We start from the raw sequence: 21933 nt of genomic DNA on the forward strand, positions 1-21933 counted from the left end.
CCATGTAGCTTTGGATTTTTTTCTTCCTCATTAAAAAAACCCTTCATTTAAAAACTGCATTTTGTGTTTACTTGTGTTATCTTTGACTAATGTTTAAATTTGTTTGATGATCTGAAACATTTAAGTGCGGAAAACATGCAAAAAAGTAAGAAATCAGGAAGGGGGCAAACACTTTTTCACACCACTGTAGAACAGGTCTAGTGTATGGGATTCAAGGGGGATATATTGGCAGAAATGGAATATAATATAAAAGGTCCATTTTCTTTAGTGTTTATTCAGCTGAAAACAAGAATCATTGTCTTTTCTTTACCTAACAATGAACCGTATGTATAAGGAGCCGGTCCTCGTCTACCAAGATCACCATGTTGCACTGCCATGTTTTTATGGACAAACCACACACTGACTCTAGATAGGGCCATTCCCATTTTTGCGTTGGCTACCATAGTAAGCAGCCCCTCTGCATGAACACCATTTTTTTTTTTTACCAGATACTACTTTATTTAGTGTTTTTACCTGTTTAAATCACTGGGTCTATTTGTTTTTGAAAGGAAGAGCTGTAGCATAAACCTCCTGCATGTCTGAGTCTTAAGTTATCAGAGAAAAAAGGTATGCACACATGTGCAGGTGCCGGGCAAGTGAATCGCCTGCGATGTGCCAAACAGGGTAGGAGAAACACTGATTTGTAATGTGAAACTGCTATATGTGTCTTTACCGATAAAAACCTCCTGAACAATGAACACTACAGGAATTCTAACCAGAAGAAGTTTCAGCTGATTGCAATCTGCAGTCTTCACCACTAGATGCCTCTACATCCTCCTATATCTTACACACCATTCCTTTAAATGAAGTTGCAAACCACAAAGCCTTTCACATACACTCTTTTTTTTTTGCACTACAAAATATCAAAATGACAATTTTCTGGCATGTTGATACAATACAGGCTGCAGTTTCACTCAGGGATCAGGATGAAAAGTAAAGAAGACAATTGCATCATTTTGTAAATCATGTTTGCAGTTCGTTCCTTTACTATCTAATCTATAGCAAACACAATTGAGCAAAAGCAACATGGGGACAACAAGAAACAGTGAGAATGACCCTCTGTGATGTTAGCTTGGTGATATTGCAAACTCAGCAAGTTCTGGAGACAATAAAAGGGGGGGATCAGTTTATGCTGCTGAATCACTAGTGGCATACCATTGATGAGCGGCATACCACTCCAGGGATCAGCTTGTGCCGCTGAACTATCAGTGGCATACCATCTGCCAGTTTTCGATCTTAGGGTCACTCGCCATTTGCTTTTAATGTTTGTGACGTGAGGATTTTCTTTTTTTTTTTCTAAGATATTTTTTGAGCATTTTTGCCTTTAATCGATAGGAAAGCTGAGTGTGAAAGGGGGAGAGAGAGAGGGAATGACATGCAGCAAAGGGCCACAGGCTGGAGTCAAACCCGGGCCGCTGCGGCAACAGCCTTGTACATGGGGCACCTGCTCTATCCGCTAAGCCACCGACGCCCCGACGTGAGGATTTTCTGCCCAGAAGTCATTGTAAATAAACACTGTGATTTGGTCTCTAGTTTTTTACCCATTGGACCTATATTTAGTGATGTCACAATTCCATATCACAGCTGTTAATTTGATGGGGCTAATGTTCTTATTACAAATAGGGATGGTAAAAATTACTAAAGCAAGCCTCAATTTATAATAAATCAGAATCATCTTAATGGTGATAAATGTGACAAAATGTGATGTGAAAATAAACTAAAATGTTGTTTATTTTTCTACTGTTTTCTTTAGTTTCTGCTAAGCCAGACAGTTGTATAGGGACCATGAGCCAGGACATAGCTATTGGGACCATATAAGCACAGAGTGAGCAGCTCTGATCTCAGTGTATTTGTATCGGCTGTTAAACCACACAGAGTGATGGAATCTTAATGACAGCATTTCACTGCAGCCTCCGGTTGCTGCTCTGATGCTAGCTTAAGGATTTTTACCTGTCCTTATATCACAACACACACTATATGTGACTGACACACTGAGCGGACTCTCCTGTTGCCCCTAGCAACTCTCTGCTGACGTGGAGAACTGAGGGACATTGAGATGCAAGGTGTTTGCATGTGTGTGTGTGTGTGTGTGTGTGTGTGCGTGATAGAAGGGCTTCTATCTCTAAGCAGCAATGATTCATATTGAAGTGAAGAGCAAACACACACATAAACAGCGCTGGTACTGCACTGGCCAAGCAGTCCCTGTAGATAGTCGCGGGAAACCCCACCCATGCTACTACACGGTGGTGGTGGCGTTTGTGTGTGTTGAGTTTGTGATTGTGCATGTGCGTGTGCGTGTGCGTGTGCGTGTGTGTGTGTGTGTGTGTGTACGTGTGTGTGTGTGTCCTAAAAAGAGAACAAACACACAAATAACGTATAGAGAGCACAACAATGTGACACACACATTTAGCATTGTAAATAACCATTAAAAAACTAGCATAAATGAGCACACACACACACACACACACACACACACACACACTTATGTATGTATTTATGTATATGCCCCACCTGTATATACAGAATGAGATGCATGAACAATTGTGTCTGGGTGCATACACACACACACACACAAACACACACACACACACCTGTATCATGCATACATGCATGACTATAAAATCAATTTTGCCTTCATCAAATTTTAAAACTGAATTTATGTATTCATGTGTCCATTTAGAGATCACACACACACACACACGGAGGACGCAAACAGGAGAAAACACACTCAGCATGGCAAGCACTTAACCCCAACCCTTTCTTCTCTGCCATCTAACACACTCCATAGCGGACATGCTACACACCATGCAGTATTTAGGCAGGACTTTTAAAAAATATCATAAAAGGGATTTTTATTTACTGAGTATGAGACAATCCTGACTCCTATTATAATATTTAGATTGCCCTACATCATACATCTACACAGTGCACACTGGAAATATGGTTGCCATTTTTAATCACCTTATATTTTAAGTAATTAAGATAGTATGCAGTAATACAACAGCTTAAAAATGAAAATGTGACATTGAAGAAAAGCAGAGTGACTGTAGTAAACAATAACAATAAGAGAGAGTGAGAAAGAGCAGCTGGTACCAGTGTATCAATACAGCTGAAAATCACAATTACAACCATTTCAAATATTCACAATATATGTATCAATAAATAAATATTTTGTCAACACTACTTTACAGAATTTGAATTTTAAGTGTGATCAGTTCACGTGTCTGCCCTCAATTCCAGATATAATAAATATCAGTGGTGCAGCCATTATGTTCAGATCCCTCAAAAATGAATCCAGCAGGTCACTGGTTGTTTATCCATTCTTTACCATTCAAGATTTGTTTTGTCACTGAAAACAGATGCCTTTGCTTAATCAAAGAAGTGTAACAAGGCACATGCAACACTGTCTGGGGAATAGCAATATTAAAATATCACTGATGCAACAAATAATAAATATGTATTCATTTTGGGGTGCACCTTTGGTTTTCTCAATTTTTTTATATGTTTAAATGAGTGGTTGCCAGTGATGGACACCAAAGGCCAAAAATCCTCTGTCAAGCCAAACTGCCAAACACTAGGCTCCTTAAGACAAATGATGTGCAGCTTTCCCTGTCTTGTGTGAAACTGATTCTAATATGTATAATATGAATACATCATTGTGGGCTGAAGGAAATTGTGATGGACATTTTTCACTATCTTTGTTCTATAGACTACATAATAAACCAATCAACTGAGAAAATAACTGACAGATGCTGCCAGTTGTGGAGCTGATATGTCTGTGATAAACTGAGGCTGACCTGAACATTCGCCCAAAGCTTTGGCTTGGATGAATGACCTGATGCTGTTTCTTAAGTTAGAAAAAATATTCCGTTAGTGGGTTAACCCATCGAATATTTGTATTGAACAACTGACATAATTCTGAGTTGTGTGCAGCCCCACAAAATCTGAGACCGGGGCGTCGATGGCTTAGTGGTGGAGCAGGCGCCCCATGTACAAGACTGTTGCCGCAGCAGCCCGGGTTCAACTCCAGCCTGTGGCCCTTTGCTGCATGTCACTCCCTCTCTCTCTTCCCCCTTCACACTTGTCTGTCCTGTCAAATAAAGGCTAAAAATGGCCCCCCCCCCAAAAAAAAAAAAATCTGAGACTGACCTATAATGTCAGCCTACTAATGTATGGATAGGTAGCATCAGTGCTTCAGACACCAGCAGCCCATCATTCACTTACAGAGACAGGCTGGGACATTAGGAATAATAAATCTTTTGCTTCAGCTGTTTCATGTTGCAGTTGCTTCCATCAGTGTAGAGATTTAATGTAAAATGTAAGTGGCAAGATAAGGTAATACTGAGCTATGGATGTCAAACCTTCCAAGTTCAATGTGAATTCATGTCAATGCACATTTATTTATGTGTCTGTGTGCATGTATGATGTACAAACAGGCTGCATCCTGCTTTGAGACTGAAAATCAGGCTACTCTCTTCAAATTCTATATATATCTGACCCATCCCCGCTTTCTGCTGCTACAGTAGATGCCTGTGTGTGTGTGTGTGTGTGTGTGTGTGTGTGTGTGTGTGTGTGGTTGTGTGTGAAAAATAATACACACTAAAATATCCTCCAGCCACAGTCTGGTAGGTTTTGCTCCACATAGAAACAGAGTGATCAAACAGAGAAACATCGCAGTCTGAAATTCAAACACATCCTGCTTCTTTATTTTTTTCTGTGTGATCAGCAAATCAAGCCAAACACAGCTGAACATGCTCCAAACACTCAAACACACAGACACACACTCTGTCTCTAGGAACAAACCTATCATGTACGTCATGGAAAGCACGGTGTGTGTGTGTGTGTGTGTGTGTGTGTGTGTGTGTGTGTGTGTGTGTGTGTGTGTGGACGGCACAGAGACATGTGACCAGGTGAGAGGGATCATGGAAATGGTTGCTGTGGCAACTAGGATTTCACTGGCCGATATCGCAGGTGTGATGATGTCACTAATGACATTAAGAGCAATTGATAAAGTTGACAGGATAACGGAGCGGTGCGTGAGAACAGTTGGAGTAGAAACACAACAAACTGACTGCACGTAGCCCTTCCTTCCTCCAACTCATTGAGCAAATACACTGTGTACATGTGCGCACACATACACCAGCAGTGACCCCACTATCACTCAGGTAGGTAAACACTTTGTATTATTTCTCCGTAGCCATGGCAACATGCAGCTGAACCAACACTATGACCACCATGAAATCCTGTTAGTGCGTGTTTGACTGGTCATACTGCAGAGTCAACACAGGACAGGAAACATCTTGGATCATCTAATAAGTTACACAGTCATTCCAGTTGTTATCGGAGTACAAGTGAAATAATTGGTTGAATAATTAATTAGTCGATCAACAGAGTATTAAACAGCAACACTTTTGATAATCAATTAACTGCAGCCCTACATTAGAGTAAATGTGACAATTTATTATGTTATACAGGAGATTTTAGCTCATCAGTATTTCACTGCATTTTTAGGCTCATTCAAAGGTTATTATTGTTTGAAGTTAAGGATTTTGCATCTGGACATGACTGACAACTGGGTAGCCTATTTGGCATTGGAATGGGGGCAGAAAGATATGTATGCGGATGAAGTTGCAAATAATCATGTACATCAATATTTGCTTGGAAATACCCTCAAATGAAGATAATGTATCTAAAAAGCATTATGGCATTAGGGACGGGCCATATGGCCCTAAAATAATAGGCTGTGTTTTGAAAAAATCCTATTTTGATGCAGAGAAGCAAAATGACAAGCCGCTCCAGCTGTTCCACTTTTCTATGTTTTGACATGAAAAAGGACATGTTAGGGCACGTTAATCAGAGTTTGCCTGGCTGCATGTAAGCAGGAGTATTAGTGGAATTTTCATTTTCATTAGCCATGTAAACAGCTTATTTTCTTTTTTGGAATAAGGGCAAAAACCAGAAAATGTTGTGCACGTAAACATACTCATTAAGGATATCCTGAAAAGTACACTCACCTGCTAATATTTCACAATAAAATGTTGAGAGAAGCACCCAGTTGAACATTTAGTACCATATGTACTATTTCAAACGGCTGTGAGCAGATAAAGTTTGAAGAATGCAAACCGACTTAACTTCCTCTCTGCTGAGGAGAACGTACAACCTGCTGTCTGTCTGTCTGTCTGTCTGTCAGAGAAGATGGGTGCTATCTGAAGAAGAATCTATTGTCTGTCTTTTTAGTGAGATCCCCCCCCCCAAACCACACACACCCTTCTTCCAATTGACTGAATGCATCACTTTCATCATCCCAGTTTCTGCCTTTGTGTTGCACAATCTTCCCCTCTGTGGCAGGAACGCACATGCTTGACACGCGCGCATGTGCACACACACACACACACAGACACACACACACACACACACACACACACAGATCTGCAGTGTGTCTCATGAAATAGCAGGAGGCAGCAAGTCCATGTGTGAATGCCAAGTTTAGCAGATCAGAACACATCCTGCCACGCTGAGAAGGTGAACAGCAGCCGCTGCTTCTGCACCTCAGTGGGTGGAAACACCTTTCCACACTGCAACTAATAGACATTACTAGAGATGACAGCCATGCAGAGGAGCGGAGCCTCGTGCATAAGTCCTCTACAGCGCTGCTCTCTTTTCACCAATAATCCCTCAAACAGCTGTGTAAGAGACGAGGTTTGTGTCATCATGTGACCATTCAACTCTGTGATGCCGTGGTAGCTGCAGCTGTGACAAATTATGAGGGAATTCTTAAAAAGGTTTTAAGGGGAGAGCAGTAATCATTACAGCCAGCTGTGACAGGCTGAGACAGCTGTCAACCAACCAAACACCTCAAAACATCTCAAAACCTGTCTAAGCCTAAATACCTTAATACAGTAGTTTTCCTAGAGTCAGCATCTACTGGCCATTATTGGAGCTACAACTTACACAAGCCCTGGCTTCACTACTCAGTCATAGTGCTGATGCTTAGTAGGCCAGCCCAATCAAAGGAGTGAATATTGCATGTATGATACAGCTATAATAGCTGTGCTTATCATCAAGTTAAAGTTTGAAATATGTTCAAATCAGAATAGTGACTGACATTAAATCAAGCCCAAAATATACTGATCATATCTTTCATATGTGGATGATTCACTTGTGACTAAAGGTCCAGTGTGTAGGATTTAGTGGGATACATTGGCAGAAATAGAATATAATAAAATAAGTATGTTTTCTACAGTGTATAATCACCTAAAAATAAGATTCATTGTGTTTTTGTTAAGAATGAGTCGTTTGAGTAGGTCCTCGTCAACAGAGATCACATATTTCTACAGTAGCCCAGAGCGGACAAACCCAACACTGGCTCTATATAGGAACATATGCGTTTTCACTGTGGCGACCGTTGTTAGCAGTCCCTCCATGACAAGAGTGTCTGAAAAACAATGTTTGGCATATCAGAGACAAACCGCTAGCCTAGTACCTGCTAATGTGCGCTCACGTTTTAATTATGATAACTTTAGATCTAGACGTTCAGGAGGTTTTTACCAGGAGCTGAATTATTCACAGAGGTCTCTTCTCCTCCAAAAAAATGGATCTGATTATTTAAACTGGTAGAAGAAATACTTATTATATTACATTTCATTTCTGCCAGTATATCCCCCTAAATCCTTCACACTGGACCTTTGGTGCAAGCTTATCCGTATAGTGACTGATATTAAAACTATGCCCAAAATACACTGAGCATTTATTACATATGTGGATTATTCACTTGTTTTTAAAAAGTGCATAAGCCATGACAGCTACAAAAGTTTTTTTATGCTCTAATGTTAACTGGATTCCAACTTTGAAAAGCTACAGGTAATATCGTACTTTCTGTGCATTTTTAGAAACTGGCAATGATTGAAATGATATAGCTTAATTTACAAATGCTGACAGCATATTCCAAACAAGCCTTAAGAGCCTGCAGTACATAAAAATAGAAGAGCAAACAAATACCTGAAGACACTTGTGAATTCACTGTGTAATCCCAGTGAAAGAACTGTCTAGCAACGAGCAGAGAATGATAAAGCAGTGTTTTATGGAGTGCACATCTGCTTGTGCATGAAGCACAACAGGTAAAAACTCTGAAATTAGAGATGTGGAAACCTGACCATTAAATAAGGTTATTATTATTATTGTCAGCTACAAGGACTGTGGAAAGCACCAGCGATCAGATGTGACTAACAATGTAAATATTGTGCATTCCTAATAATGGAAGTAATACAATAAATCTAAGCCAGTTTCCATTTGGGGGTGTTGCTGAGTACACAGTGGCAGGGCTGACGCGTGTGTGCGCACACACACACACACACACACACACACAGAGAGCTTTCCATTAGACCCTCCAGGCAGAGTTTGTGAAACAGATCCTGAGGAATGTGATAAAGAACAACACAACAAGCTCTATACAGACAATTTCCAACAGCAGTACAGCAGTTTGCACTAAAACATCTGAGACTGCCTGCAAAAGCAACACAATAGAAATCCATCCCGAGGACACACACAGGCAGTAATATCAGCTGTCTGAATGTGTTGACAGGCCAGGCCTGCCGAGAATAGCTATGGCACTACAGACACAGTATGTGGCCTTAAACCAAAGAGCTCCAACAGAACAGGCAGATTAACGCCCCTTTACTAATGAGCAGAGCTGCACAGTAGCTGCTGTTACACATCATCAGTCAGCTGGTTTCTCCAGCAAATTCCACTTTACGTGACAAACCAAGAGGAGCACTTTACTCCAATAGAAGGTCCATTAATAGAATTACACTAGTTATGTATATTAATGACAAACAGGCTGATAGCAGTTGTGAAAGTTGCCATATTAATAATTGAAGTGCTGCGTGGTGTATAACTGGGTGTGTGCTGCATTGAGGGGGAGCTGTCTTTGGTTGGACGTGTCAAATCTTGCTCTATCGTGTCTCTAATATGAAACACCGTAGGACAGAAAAAGCAGACAAGCTGAGGAAGTATTTCCTGAGCCCCAGGGCTGACATACTTACAGGGACAGACATTTTGCTGGTGCTGTCACTCTCCTTGGCTCCTTGCTTTAAAAACGCACGGCGGTCTTTTTTTTCCAGATGCTACTTTTCCAACAGAATGAGGTTTCGTCACGGCTCCCCAAGTGTCAGTCCTCCTCCGTCCATTCCGCGGTGCACTCTGAAGGAAAGGCAAACATCCAGCTGTGGACAGAGGTCGGGCTTTCGTTGAGTTTGGACTGTCAGGAAATGTGTCTGCAGCAAAATCAGGGGTTTTGCGGCCGCCTGAATGTCCAGCAGAGCCGGCTGTCTCTGCCGTCCCCCGCCTTCCCTCTCCCTCCGCCGCTCCTCGCCTCACTCACGGATTCCTTCACGGACACCCCGTTCCGAAATGCTCCAATAAAAGCTAGTAAACGACGAAGCGATGGTTCGGGAGGTCAAGCGACTCGCAGCGTTGTGTTGACAGGTCTGTAGCGTAAGTGAACGGCAGGAGAGAACCGCCTCCGCCGCTGTCTGCTGCCGTCCTTCCACAGGGATGATCCAGTCCAGCCTTAAAGAGACCGTCTCACTACAACCACTTACAGTTCCTACAATTTACAACGCACTTTAAAAATCCACAGCAGGGTACCCCCCGGGGCATTTTTGGAACAAGCCTTTAAAGGACCATACCAATGGTTCTGCATGCTCAGTTAATACAAATGATTCATACAAATATTAGCTGGCAGACAACTATTATTAGAATAATGCTGCTGCATGTCGGACATTTGAACTGTCTAAACATTACACTGTATACTATACTATAAAGGTCACAACACAGAATTTCATTGATAAAAAACTTAATGGGCTTACCTCACACAGGCCCAGGGGCCAAATATAAGGGGCCCCTCTGGCATTCACGTGCAAAATGTCAAAGTAACACATTCTCACCAGGAAGTGACTCAAAATGACCACAAAGGGATGCAAAGGAACCACAAACAGACACAAACTACTCAAATGAGCAAAAAATACAAAAAAGACTAAAAAGAGACACTACAGCACCAAAAAAGAAACAAATTGATTTCAAGGAGATACAAATGACTTCAAAGATAAATAAAATGACGACAAAGAGACACAAAACAACCACAAAATGACTACAAAAATACACATAACAACCAAAAAAGACATTAACAGGTCACAATATGACATTAAAATGACCAAAAAATGATACAAAATGACCAAAAAAGACACAAATTACCTCAAAGACACACAAAACAACTACAAAGAGACACAACACAACCACAAAATTACTACAAAGAGACACAAAATGACCAAAAAGACATGATATTAGCTCAAAGGGACACCAAATGACATCAAAATGACACAAGACAACCACAAGGAGGCACAAGATGAATATTAAGAAATACATGATGACCAAAAAAGACACAATATTACCCCAAAGAGACAGAAAATGACATCAAAGTGACACACAATGACCTCAAAGACACACAAAATGACTAAAAAGATGCAGAACTGGCCAAAAAAGACACAACATTACATCAATGACACACAGAATCACATCAAGGTGACAGGTAAAATGACCCCACAGAGACACAAAAAGAGGCAAAACCACCACAAAGGCTGTGTGTCTTGCTCCTATGAATGAGAGTTGATGGAGCCTTTTGCATATCTGTGCCCAGGGGCCCACTGTCTGATGATTTGCCCAATCATAGATTATATACAACTACATTACTATACTAGGCCAACAGCATTCTATAATGACAGAAAAACAAAATATGAACATAAAGGCTAACCACTCCATGCAGCCAGTGGTTTTCATTCTTTCTCTTATTTTAGAAAACCTTTTAGCAAACTCTGGAAATGTGCTTGAATTTTGTATTCCAAAACAGTGAATATCAAGTCTGCATGCATTTTTATCAAAGTTCCAGTGTTATTATTTCTTAAACACAACAACATGCTTTGCAAAATGAGCTGTAATGTTAATTGCCCAGCATAACGTGCAGTTTCAGTATGAGCTGCTGCAGCATCATTTTGCTCATTTTAACAATGTGGCCCACATTTGATCATTTAAACTCAGTGACACTGACAAAACACATCAAGTTACTTGTTATTCATAAACTCATCTCTGATACCAGACAGTTGTTTGAAATCAGTAAGTCATTATAATGATTGGAACAGATAGATTGTCAGGATGATGCGCGGTATAAATAGTTGAGCCCTGGCTGCCCCGCTGAGCACTCTGTCTTTCCTTCTGACTCTTGTTTGTGTGCGCGTGTGTGTGTTTCTTCAGGAACACAATCAGGCTCCCTGCTGTGGTTTAAATAACAGCAGCTATTTTCACCCACACGCCTCACTGACATGTCACACATGCGTGCCTGCATCCAGCTGGGGTTGGCCAGGAACACCAGTAGCTGTGTGTGTGCTTCTTCTTAGATTGGATGAGGGAGGACCAAAGAGATTAAGTCCGTCACTAGAGCAAAAATGCAGTGACCAAATATGTCTGTCTACAGACGATCTACGTACAACAGATGCAAATTTGTACTGGATTCCAAAGCACCTCCAAAAACCAGGTGGGTCACAGCAACAAGCAGTGTACTTTGTTTAAATAACACCCTATGTGTCCTATTCTATTAAAAAATGCACTTCTTTTATCTTGATTGCGTTTATGATTGTTATCATGTTTGCGTGTTTGACAGGTGTCACACTGTCAACTGTGGTATTTGTTTGTTCTGACTATCTCAGTCAACCAAGGCTTCAGTGTGTCCCACTAAAGAGGAACACTACCTCAATTAAAGGAGCAGTCTGTACGATTTAGGGGAATTTAGTAGCATCTAGTGGTGAGGATTGCACACTGCAGCCAGCTGAATCTTCTCCTGGATGGAATTCCTTTAGTGTCCATTGTTCAGGAGGTTTTTACCAGAAGCCAAATTATCCACAGAGTTCTTCTCCTGATAAAAACACGGAATAAAGCAGTTTTAGGTTAAAATGGCATGTGTTTTTCGCTCACTCTCATGTGGGGGGCCAGCTAATAACATTGGTCAACACCAAAATGCAAAATCATGAATGGCCCTATTTAGGACCCGTGTTTGGTTTGTCTGTTATGGGCTACTGAAGAAACATGGCGGCGCAACATGGCGTACTCCATAGACCATGGATGTGTAAAGAGACCTTCATACAGCATTTAATGTGGGATCCCACTCATTCCTAGGAAAGTTGCTCAGGGGCGCATGAAGCCAAAAAAACTCTATTTCCATTCCAATTTCAATACAACCCCTTATCCAAAGAATAGGCTCATTCAAGATGAGCCAGGCCTGCGTAGATTCGATCACCGGTGATCGGTGCACACTGCATGCCGGTTAGTTTTGTGTCCGACTTCTTCCCAATTTGCTCTGATGTATTACAAAAGTGGACAGCAATAATCTTGCGATAGCAAGGCAGCCGCAGATTTTAGAGCCAGGTGTTGCAGTTGCTCTCCACCGACTGCAAGACCCAGGGCATGGTGGGAAACACCTGGCTCTCACCTGATCTAACAGCTGATTGGTTTAGATTTTGACTCAACAAGATGATGTTTTAGATCAACTTTTAAAACAGATTTAGATGTTATTTGTTTGATTTGAAGGTTTATTCTGTGAACAGAAAACATGTTGTGTGACTGATGGTCAAGTTTAGTCGTCAGGGATTAAATACATTCATCATAAACTATACAGAGTCTACTGTATATTAACATGAGAATGTTTTAGTTATTTAAGTTAAACTTTTTACTATTTAGCATCACAGAGACTTGTGGTCAGTGGGATGTGAGGATTCTTAAAGTAAGTAAAGTAACATCTGTACAGAGGTGAAGCCCTGATTATATCTGACTGATCTAACTGAAAGCTGTTGCCTTGTTTTTTTTTCCTCTGAAAATATTAACCTTATTGTTAAACTTGACCGCAGCTTTTTGTCACCGCCCCCTGCTGCAGCTGCCTGCTCTCGTCTACTTTCCAGGCAAGGCCCAGTTCATCTCGAATGAGCCTAATCTCAAGGTGCAGCTGGGTGAGGAAGGGGTCCACTTTGAGGACCTCAAAATTGCATCTCTGCTTCATGCAGATGATGTGCCGGACTGTCATAGTGAAGAGGGAGCTGAGTCGGAAGGCAAAGCTTTTTTATTTACTGGTCCATCTGTGTCCCAACTCTCACCTATGGTCATGACCTCTGGGTAGTGATCGAAAGAATGAAACCGTGGATACAAGCAGCCGAAATGAGTTTCCTCTGAAGGATGGAGCCTTAGAGATAGGATAAGGAGTTCGGACATCCGGAAAGACCTTGGAGTAGAGTCGCTACTCCTTTGCGTTAAGAGGGGCTAGTTGAGGTGGGTCAGGCATCTCATCAGGATATCTCCTGGGCGCCTTCTCTTAGAGGTTTTCAGACACATGCAAATGGTGGGAGGCTCCGGGGCAGGACCTTGAAAGCATTGTTGGAGAGAGGGACGTCTGGAGTGCTTTGCTCAGCCTGCTGCCCCTGCGACTCGGCCCCAGATAAGCCGTTTAAAATGGAATGGAAAAAAGAACTTGTTACTTTGTTTATTAATGAATGAAGTTGGCAATTGCACTTTGTTTAGCTAACATTAGCCAGCTACATCTCTGTTGAGTCACCCTACATTCATTTGGACTGTAAATGCCATTAAGCAGTAATCCTGGTGAAGATGTGAGGGAAACAGAGCTGCAGTGTCGGTGAGTGATAGCAAATGTTACAGCCTCTCAAGCTTAATCGCTGTCATGACTTATATGTATGCTAGCTAATTAACGTTAAATAACTAGTTAGTACAAATATAAATCACTCAGGCAAACTGTAAGGCATTATAGCATATGGTCAAGTCCATGTTGGCAGATATTCACCAAACTGACAGGCCATATCATAAAGTCCAGGCAGAACAATTATCAGAGCCATTAAAAACTGATCTTGTTATAATTGCAGTCTGGTCAGTGATAATAGGTTGGACCTGCCCCGTTTGTTCATGAATCATGATGTAACGTTAGCTGTCTTGGACCAAACAGGGGCTTGAGACAGAGCCATGATCTGTTTGAAGATCAATGAAAAACATCAGCAAGCATCACATAATGTGTGTTTTTAATCTGGTGGGAGGATTTTTCAGTCACAGTTGAAACAACAAAGATATGATGGAGTATTCATCTTCATTTGCCTCCTCTTTAGTCAAAAGCTCTTGATAAGCTTCATGTGTGGATTTAAGGTCAAGAAAAGTAGCTTCAACTTCTTGCACATATGACACATCTTCCATAAGTTCAGTCATTATATTTCCCCTTCTAGTTAAATGAATAAGATTTTTTTTTTAAACTTGGAAACATGTTCTTGATCTGTGTCTGAAGTGCTTTCCACGACTTCCTCTTCTTCACTAGCTTTCATAACATGAGCCATGTTTTTTTTAATTCATCCAGAAATTATCCAAGCAATCCAATAATCCACTCCTACAGCAGACTCCTTAACGTTTGAACGATTTCACAATATAATCCACGCCATTAACAGATTTCCTTTGTTTCCTTTGTAACGTGATTCGTTCTCAGCTCTCAGTTTATGAAATGCATAGAGGGGTGTACATATTATGCTTTCAAACAATCAGGCCATGTGTTCGTCACCATCCAGCTCTCCATTTACACTCCAAATCTAGCAAGTCCCCTCATTGGTGCTGCAGTTCTGGAATCCTTCAATTGGTCTTTGACTTGATGATTATTCTTGAGGGGAGAGAATCACCATAGGTTCCACGATACAATATTATAACAATACTTAAGTCACGATACAATATAATTGTGATTCTAAACATTGTGATATGCTGAGTATTGTGATAAAATATACTGCAATATATTATGCTTTATTAACTTATTCAAACTGCAAATTACTGTATGTCCCCAAAGCACTTTTATTTAATAAGATTTCAGTCTCTTCATCTCACTTCAATCACTGTATTTGCAGCAAACTGTATCTAGTGGACTGAAAAAGTCATTGATTTTTATTATTCAAGTAGGCTACCTGTCCAAGAAAAAAGAAAATCCAAAAAATGAATCAGTATTTATTATAAACAAAAAATGAATACAATGCTCAGAAAGTGTAAATCTAAATCTAAATAAGGATTTGAAAGATAAACTAAGGATCCTACATAGATTAAAGCAAGGACAGTCTCTGCATCAGGCCTTGAGGATGGGAGGTTAAACACACTTCTTCCTGCTCCCCCCACACCACCCAGGCAGCCTCTCTTAGCTTTATCCCCATTTATCCACAGCCACTAGATGGGCTCAGCACAGACAACGGAAAGGGGTTTGGCTCCTACAGTGTGATTTGCCGTACTCACCCCAATAGAACTGACACCAACGTCTGGCTCCTCGAACGCCATCACTGGCGCCATGACCATCTATAACATCTTTCCCAATTCATTGTCTACGGAACAGCTACAGACTTTATACCATATGACATCACAAATTTGAGTTTTACCTCACTAGCTTTTGGATTTGGGAGAGAGTTGTTCATGGTTATTAATATTTTGAGACTGTTTAAAACCAGAGAAAGAAAATGTATGAATTTTTAGAATGAGCCTAGTTCCCATTTAAAAACCTATGGGTGATGTCATTAATAATGAGATCTTAATGAGGTGATTTTTTTGATGCATGTCTTTTACACTTATCAAGGAAATTAAACTATCCAGTATATGCAGCATATAATCAATCCCTCATAATGGATCCAAATCCCGTACCACTGCATTGCAAAAGGGTGCACATGGAAGAGATTTAGTGAAGATCTCACGTGTCTATAAATAATTACAGAACCAGCTTCATGCTAAAATGTTTAGCCTTCTGGCTACCATGCACATAAAATAAAACATGAGAGGAGAGACTGAGGTTACAAACAATACTGATATCCTTTAATAAATCCACCTCCAACATATTGCATCTGATTGATTGGTTCCATCATCATTAGAGATTACATCAGACTGCATTGGTTGTCTCTGGGAAACCATTATGGTGAGTGGCCTCTGCTGAGACATTTTGATTGGAGTGGAGTTTTAGTGTCCCGTGATGATGTAAATGCTGTTTCAGCCTCATCCATCCTGACAAGAATAAAATTATGGCAACACATTCCCATAGACACCTTCAGCCATGATAAGCTATGTGTGAGCATGTGTGAGGATAATCTCCTGTCAGCCCTACGCCATAAAAATCCTACTATCTGTCTTTGTGTGTGTGTGTGTGTGTTCGTGTGTGTGTGTGTAGAACTAAAGGTTTAGTAGTAAATCACAAGCTGATTTTAGGCACCTGTCAGGAGCAGTTCTGTCTTAAAACCCACAAGAGGGCTGCTTTATTCAACATACACACAACATTTCAGCATCCTCTTCAGTCACCACAGGAAAGTGCTTTGAAAGTGCTGTGGGTAAACAGAAATAACGGTAATGGCTCAGGATACTTACAACAAAACAAATGCAGTGTAACATACTTTATACACTATTATGGCATTTTAGAATAATGAAGATTGTTGGTTGATTTAGATATTTTACCCAGTTTATTCGTATGAGAATTTATTTGGAGGGTCTATAGTCACATAATAGTCACATTGCACAGCTATCCAGCTATGTACACCTGCATGATGTGATTTTGCCAAGTAGGACATGTTCCTAGATCAACATCCTACATGCATTCCTGGACCAACATTGCGATCAGCCCTCTGACATCATCAGTGTGCTGCTCCTGTGTTTCTTTCAAAATCCCTTTGTGCTTCCTCTACTAAGCTAAGTTTTCCAAATCAAAGTCGGCTAAACTGAACAAAATCCTTATGAGCTACTACGCCAGACCCTGAGACATGGGCACCACGTTCATGTGTGTTCATGTGCTTTCGCTAGTCTCACGCGCAAGCATGCATACGTGAGCGCGGTGCACAGAGAGGCAGTCAGAGCTGCAGGCTACAATGAGGCTAAAAACAGACTTCAAATGACATTTTTCCAAACAACTTTTTATGTCGGGGCTTCAGGACACTTGGATCACTACAGACGAGCAGTATGGAGATATTTTGTGGTTTCAATTATGTGTTTTTGGACGTTTGAATCTGGGGCACCATAAGCCTCCATTAGGTGGAGTTGTGTTGCTACCCCCTCTCCCCTTGGATCTCCGCAAGTGTTGTGAGGACTCTAAAACTTCACCTGAGCCTCCATCAGCATATGGGTGAGTAGATAATGGCTAAATTTTCATTTTTGGGTGCACTATCCCTTTAAGGTGTTATTGAGATATCACGTTCACGAGAATGAGACATACAAGTTCACAGTGACCTTGACCTCTGACATGACCACCAAAATTGAATCAGTTCGTTGTTGAGGCAAAGTGGACATTTGTGCCATATTTTTTAAGAAATTCCCCTGAGGTGTTCTTGAGATATTGTGTTCACAGGAGACAGACGGACAATCCGAAAACATAATACCTCTAGCCACTGCTATGCCTGCGCGGAGGCATTAAAACAGAAGTGCTGAGTGCACACTGTGTACATAAACTTTAATAGAATAGCTTAATAAACCTATTTTTGTTAACGTTATATTTCAACATTGCAGGATGCCCAGGAATAACCACCCAGGTGTTAATAGCCAACGGGTGTAAATAGCATTGTTGGCTACGGACACCTTAGTGCTCATCTTTGCTGTGATATACGCCTGGGTGTGAACAGCCACATTAGCTATTTAAACATAGGTGCTAACAGCATCTGCCTTATTTATTTCATAATGTCTTATTCATTTAATATTGATCATTTGGGGCTCCATAAGCGATCCATTCAGTAAAATTTTCAACAGGGGGTAGAAGAACAATGTTTGATACAGAGACTCTTCACAGCCTACTTTACAGAACAAACAGTTTGACTCTGCAAACAAAAATAAATCAACCAGCTTACTTAAAATGACCTGTTTGTGTTTATTGAATATCTAATATTTACATGAACAAACAGAGAGCTGCGTCAAGACCCAACAGTTAAACAAATAAAACATCAAATCTCCCTCTTCTGCATCAATCCTCCTCTCACCCCTCTGCCTTTGTTCCATGTTTGTTCATAACTAGGACAAAAGAGCACCTGAGGGATCGGCAGTCAGTGTGGTCCTCTCATTTATGATGGATGAGACGCAGACTAATTGATTACACTTCTATTGTGGTATTGATCAGCATTACAGTGCTCTGTACAGTGTCCCCAGAAAGCTTGTCACCTGAATGCATGAATACATGTTATCATTTTTACAGTGGTCAGCAGGGTGTTTCAGTGTTGCATGATGGTTTAAACAGTATGACAAAGTTCAGATTTTAACACATTTTTTTTCCAATCCAAAAACATCATTAACGATCTGAAAAAACATTATTGGTTGAACACTGAAACAATGAAAAATCCATCCAACAACTGCATTAATTTAACCAGACCTCACAGCATCTATCCCTCTGCTGATTAAAGCCCCTATCTGTAGAATTTTAATACAGTTTCAAGCTTTCAAATTTTTTTTAGATGACATCCATTTTTTATTACAGAAATTTAAACATCATACAGTAGCACACTACCCTGCACTATGACATCTATATTTCTGTAATAAAAAATGGATGTCATCAAAAAGAATTTGAAATTTAGATGTCATAGTGCTGGGTAGTGTGCTACTGTATGATGTTTGCAACAGACTTTTTGGTTAGTACACTCAGAAAAACGTGCACATACTTACCATAGACAGTATACACATACGTCGGCACGCCCCTACTTTGGAGAAGCAGGTGGAGTCTGACATACAAGCCAAGAAACCTATTGTCACTCTATTGCTCTCTTCAGAACAAGACTCCGTTGAGAAAAACAGTGATTTAACATTGCTGAACATCGGAGCTGATGGTCTACCGTTGCCTCAAACAGTGTTATTGTGTGACTTTTGCATTTAAAAGGGTTAGTTCAGATTCACCAAAGTCACACAATAACACAAACAAACCGATTAAAGCAGCGGTAGACCAGCAGCTCCTATGTTCAGGGATGTTAAATCACTGTTTCTCTCAATGTAGTCTGGTGGCTTTGACGAGGGCATAGATGGGGAACTGAAGCCAGTAATGGCTTTCGGCCTTCAGTAATGGGGTTGTCCCGACTGACATCTAATGTATGTAATACACTGACTATGGATAAGTAGCTCACACAACTCCACTTCAAAATATCCAAACAATCCCTTTGTCCTGAAGTCTCCTGAAGAGATGCTGCTGTATGGATCTGCAGAGGAAGGTGCTGTGTGCAGCTGTCTAAGGGCAGCTTGAGACAGCAGGAAGAGGCAGAGTTATAGGTTACCTTTCAACTTGTTGGGTAGGGGCAGATTTTTATGGTACAGGTGTCATTTACATCTGGCTGAGATCTAATACAAAATGCATTTATAACAGTTGTTTTAACCTCTAAATGTGTTTTCTCTGATTCAGGTAAGGTATCCAGATATACAGGTCGCATTTTAATGCTAAGTGGAAACGGGTCCTAGCCAGTCAGTTGGCTCAGTGCCCTCCCTAACCTCAACCTTTACCCTAACCATAATGAGATCCTGATTTAAGTATTAGAGTATAACTCTGGTTTACTTCAACTTGGGTTTTACTTCCACAATAGATCACCTGGCTGTTCATGTTTCTTGACCTATCAGACTTTTTTGTATGGCATCACTGTGTTCCCAGATCTCAGCAGTTAACTTGGTGAAGACATCATCATGACAGGTAGAAATAATGGACAAAACTATAAAAGTAAATGTATAAACTGGATTTATTCTTTTACCCCAAAACTAAGTTTTAGCCCTGACTCAACCCTGTGAGGAAGTAGGACAGGCAAGAATGACCTCACTTCCCCAAAAAATGCCCTCAGTGTGAAGGTTTAAAAAATCAAATTGGTTCTCACAAGGATGGAAGTACAAGAACACTCAACACCCCATCATTCCACAAACTCACCCTATTAATATCCCCGTCCTGAAATAGACTCGAGCCACAGCACCAGTCTGAGCTCACTTTACTGGAGGAACGGCAACTGTGTCATTAGAGAGAGAGAGAAAGCAAGATACAGGAAGTCTAAACATCTGTTCTACTCTGTGTGTGTGTGTGTCATTGTTTCATGTTGCTCTGTCGCACTGCTTTTTCTAACTCAAACTGGCGGTGGTCGACGCGCTCCAAGAAGTTCTTCCGCTCCACATACCTAAACACACACACACACACACACAGAAAGAGAACATTAGACCTACTTTTATCATAACAAGCACAAACACACTGAAAATACAATTTAGGACAAAGAGTATAGAAGCAATGTGGTCTTCACACGCACACGCACGCACGCGCACGCACGCGCACGCGCGCACACACACGCACACACACACACACACACACACACACACAGAGTTTCCCACCCCTAAATCACATCTCTTTCCACTTCTTCCACTCCAACACAGGATGCAGTTACACAACTTTTCCTGCAGTGTGTGTTTGTGTGTGTGTGTGTGTGTGTGTGTGTGGGGGGGGGGGATAATTTGACTCCCTGTTGTGTCTAAGTGTTTTTAAATTAGCCCCCATCCTTCTGCTTGGTTGGAAGTTAGTACATGTTGAGTGTGTGTGTGTGTGTGTGTGTGTGTGTGTGTGTGTGTGTGTGTGTGTGTGTGTGTGAGGCACAGAATGACAGTGAAGGAGCTAACAAAGTGCATACATCACAGATTCATGTTATTTCCCTGGGGCAACCAGGCTTCCATTGGCTCCCTCTCTCCATCCAGACTAAAGCATGATTCCTACTCATATGGAACAACGTGTCCCTCCATTTACACTCACTACTTTCCAGCTACTGCTTCATAATTAAAAACTCTGTGTTTTCCATCAGGCCTGCTCACTGTGGTGGAGCCATGTCAGCATTTTGGCATTACTGACTGTGAAGAGCTATTAATGAAGGATGGAATCGTCACCAATTTGCTCTGTAAATTAGTATGTCACATGAACAGTGTTGGTTGTTGGTTCACTATAACATTTAATAATAAAAGTACAAGGACATACTTCATGAAAATGATGAACCCCTCTTCATCTCAAACCCATAGAGGTCTGTAGAGACTCAAGTACTAAAGTACTAGAGACCCAGTGAGCTGGTGTTAATGTCCACTTTGCTTTAAGATATTCCTGGTTTAATCTCGGCCCACTGTACTTCCTGCACATTTGGGATGTAATACTCTTTGGTTTCTCTCTGTGATGGAAGCTACAAAAAGCCTCTCCTGACCATTATGTATTTGAATTCTTGAGTTTTGGCCAAAAACATGTTTTGTGAGGTCACACTGACCTTGACCTTTGACCTTTAACCAAAAAAATCTAATCAGCTTATTCTTCAGTTCAAGTGGACGTTTGTGTCAAACTAAGAAAGGAAAAAAAAATCCCTTAAGGTGTTATCGAGAAACTAAGTTCACGAGATTGAGATAGACAAGGTCACAGTGACCTTGACCTTTGACCACCAAAATCGAATCAGTTCATTGTTGAATCCAAGTGAATGTTTGTGCCAAATTTGATAAAAAAAGGTCATAAAAAAGGCATTCTTGAGATATCACGTTCACGTTCACGAGACTACGTGACACAACAGACTACTCAAAAATGTCCTGCCAAAAAATCTTTGGCCTTTTGGTATTGCAGTTTCTTGATACTGAACAGCCAACTTATACACTGATATACACTGAACAAAAATATAAACGCAACACTTTTGTTTTTGCTCCCATTTTTCATGAGCTGAACTCAAAGATCTAAAACATTTTCTATACACACAAAAGACCATTTCCCTCAAATATTGTTCACAAATCTGTCTAAATCTGTGTTAGTGAGCACTTCTGCTTTGCCGAGATAATCCATCCCACCTCACA

General features: G+C 40.8%; 2 protein-coding genes across 2 annotated transcripts in view; both read right to left on the bottom strand.

Moving 5' to 3' along the window:
- Positions 1–9566, bottom strand: part of bcar1 (BCAR1 scaffold protein, Cas family member) — a 124034-nt gene extending 114468 nt beyond the window's left edge. The window contains exon 1 of the mRNA XM_050072215.1: positions 9081–9566. Coding sequence (XP_049928172.1) covers positions 9081–9092 — 12 coding nt within the window. The 5' untranslated portion in view covers positions 9093–9566. The remainder of the gene's footprint in view (positions 1–9080) is intronic.
- Positions 9567–17646: 8080 nt separating this feature from the next.
- cfdp1 (craniofacial development protein 1) overlaps positions 17647–21933 on the bottom strand; it is a 29515-nt gene continuing 25228 nt past the window's right edge. The window contains exon 7 of the mRNA XM_050072289.1: positions 17647–20249. Within this exon, the coding sequence (XP_049928246.1) occupies positions 20159–20249 (91 nt within the window). The 3' untranslated portion in view covers positions 17647–20158. The remainder of the gene's footprint in view (positions 20250–21933) is intronic.

This window comes from Epinephelus moara, chromosome 20 (genome assembly GCF_006386435.1).
Source record: "Epinephelus moara isolate mb chromosome 20, YSFRI_EMoa_1.0, whole genome shotgun sequence".
Lineage (NCBI taxonomy): Eukaryota > Metazoa > Chordata > Actinopteri > Perciformes > Serranidae > Epinephelus > Epinephelus moara.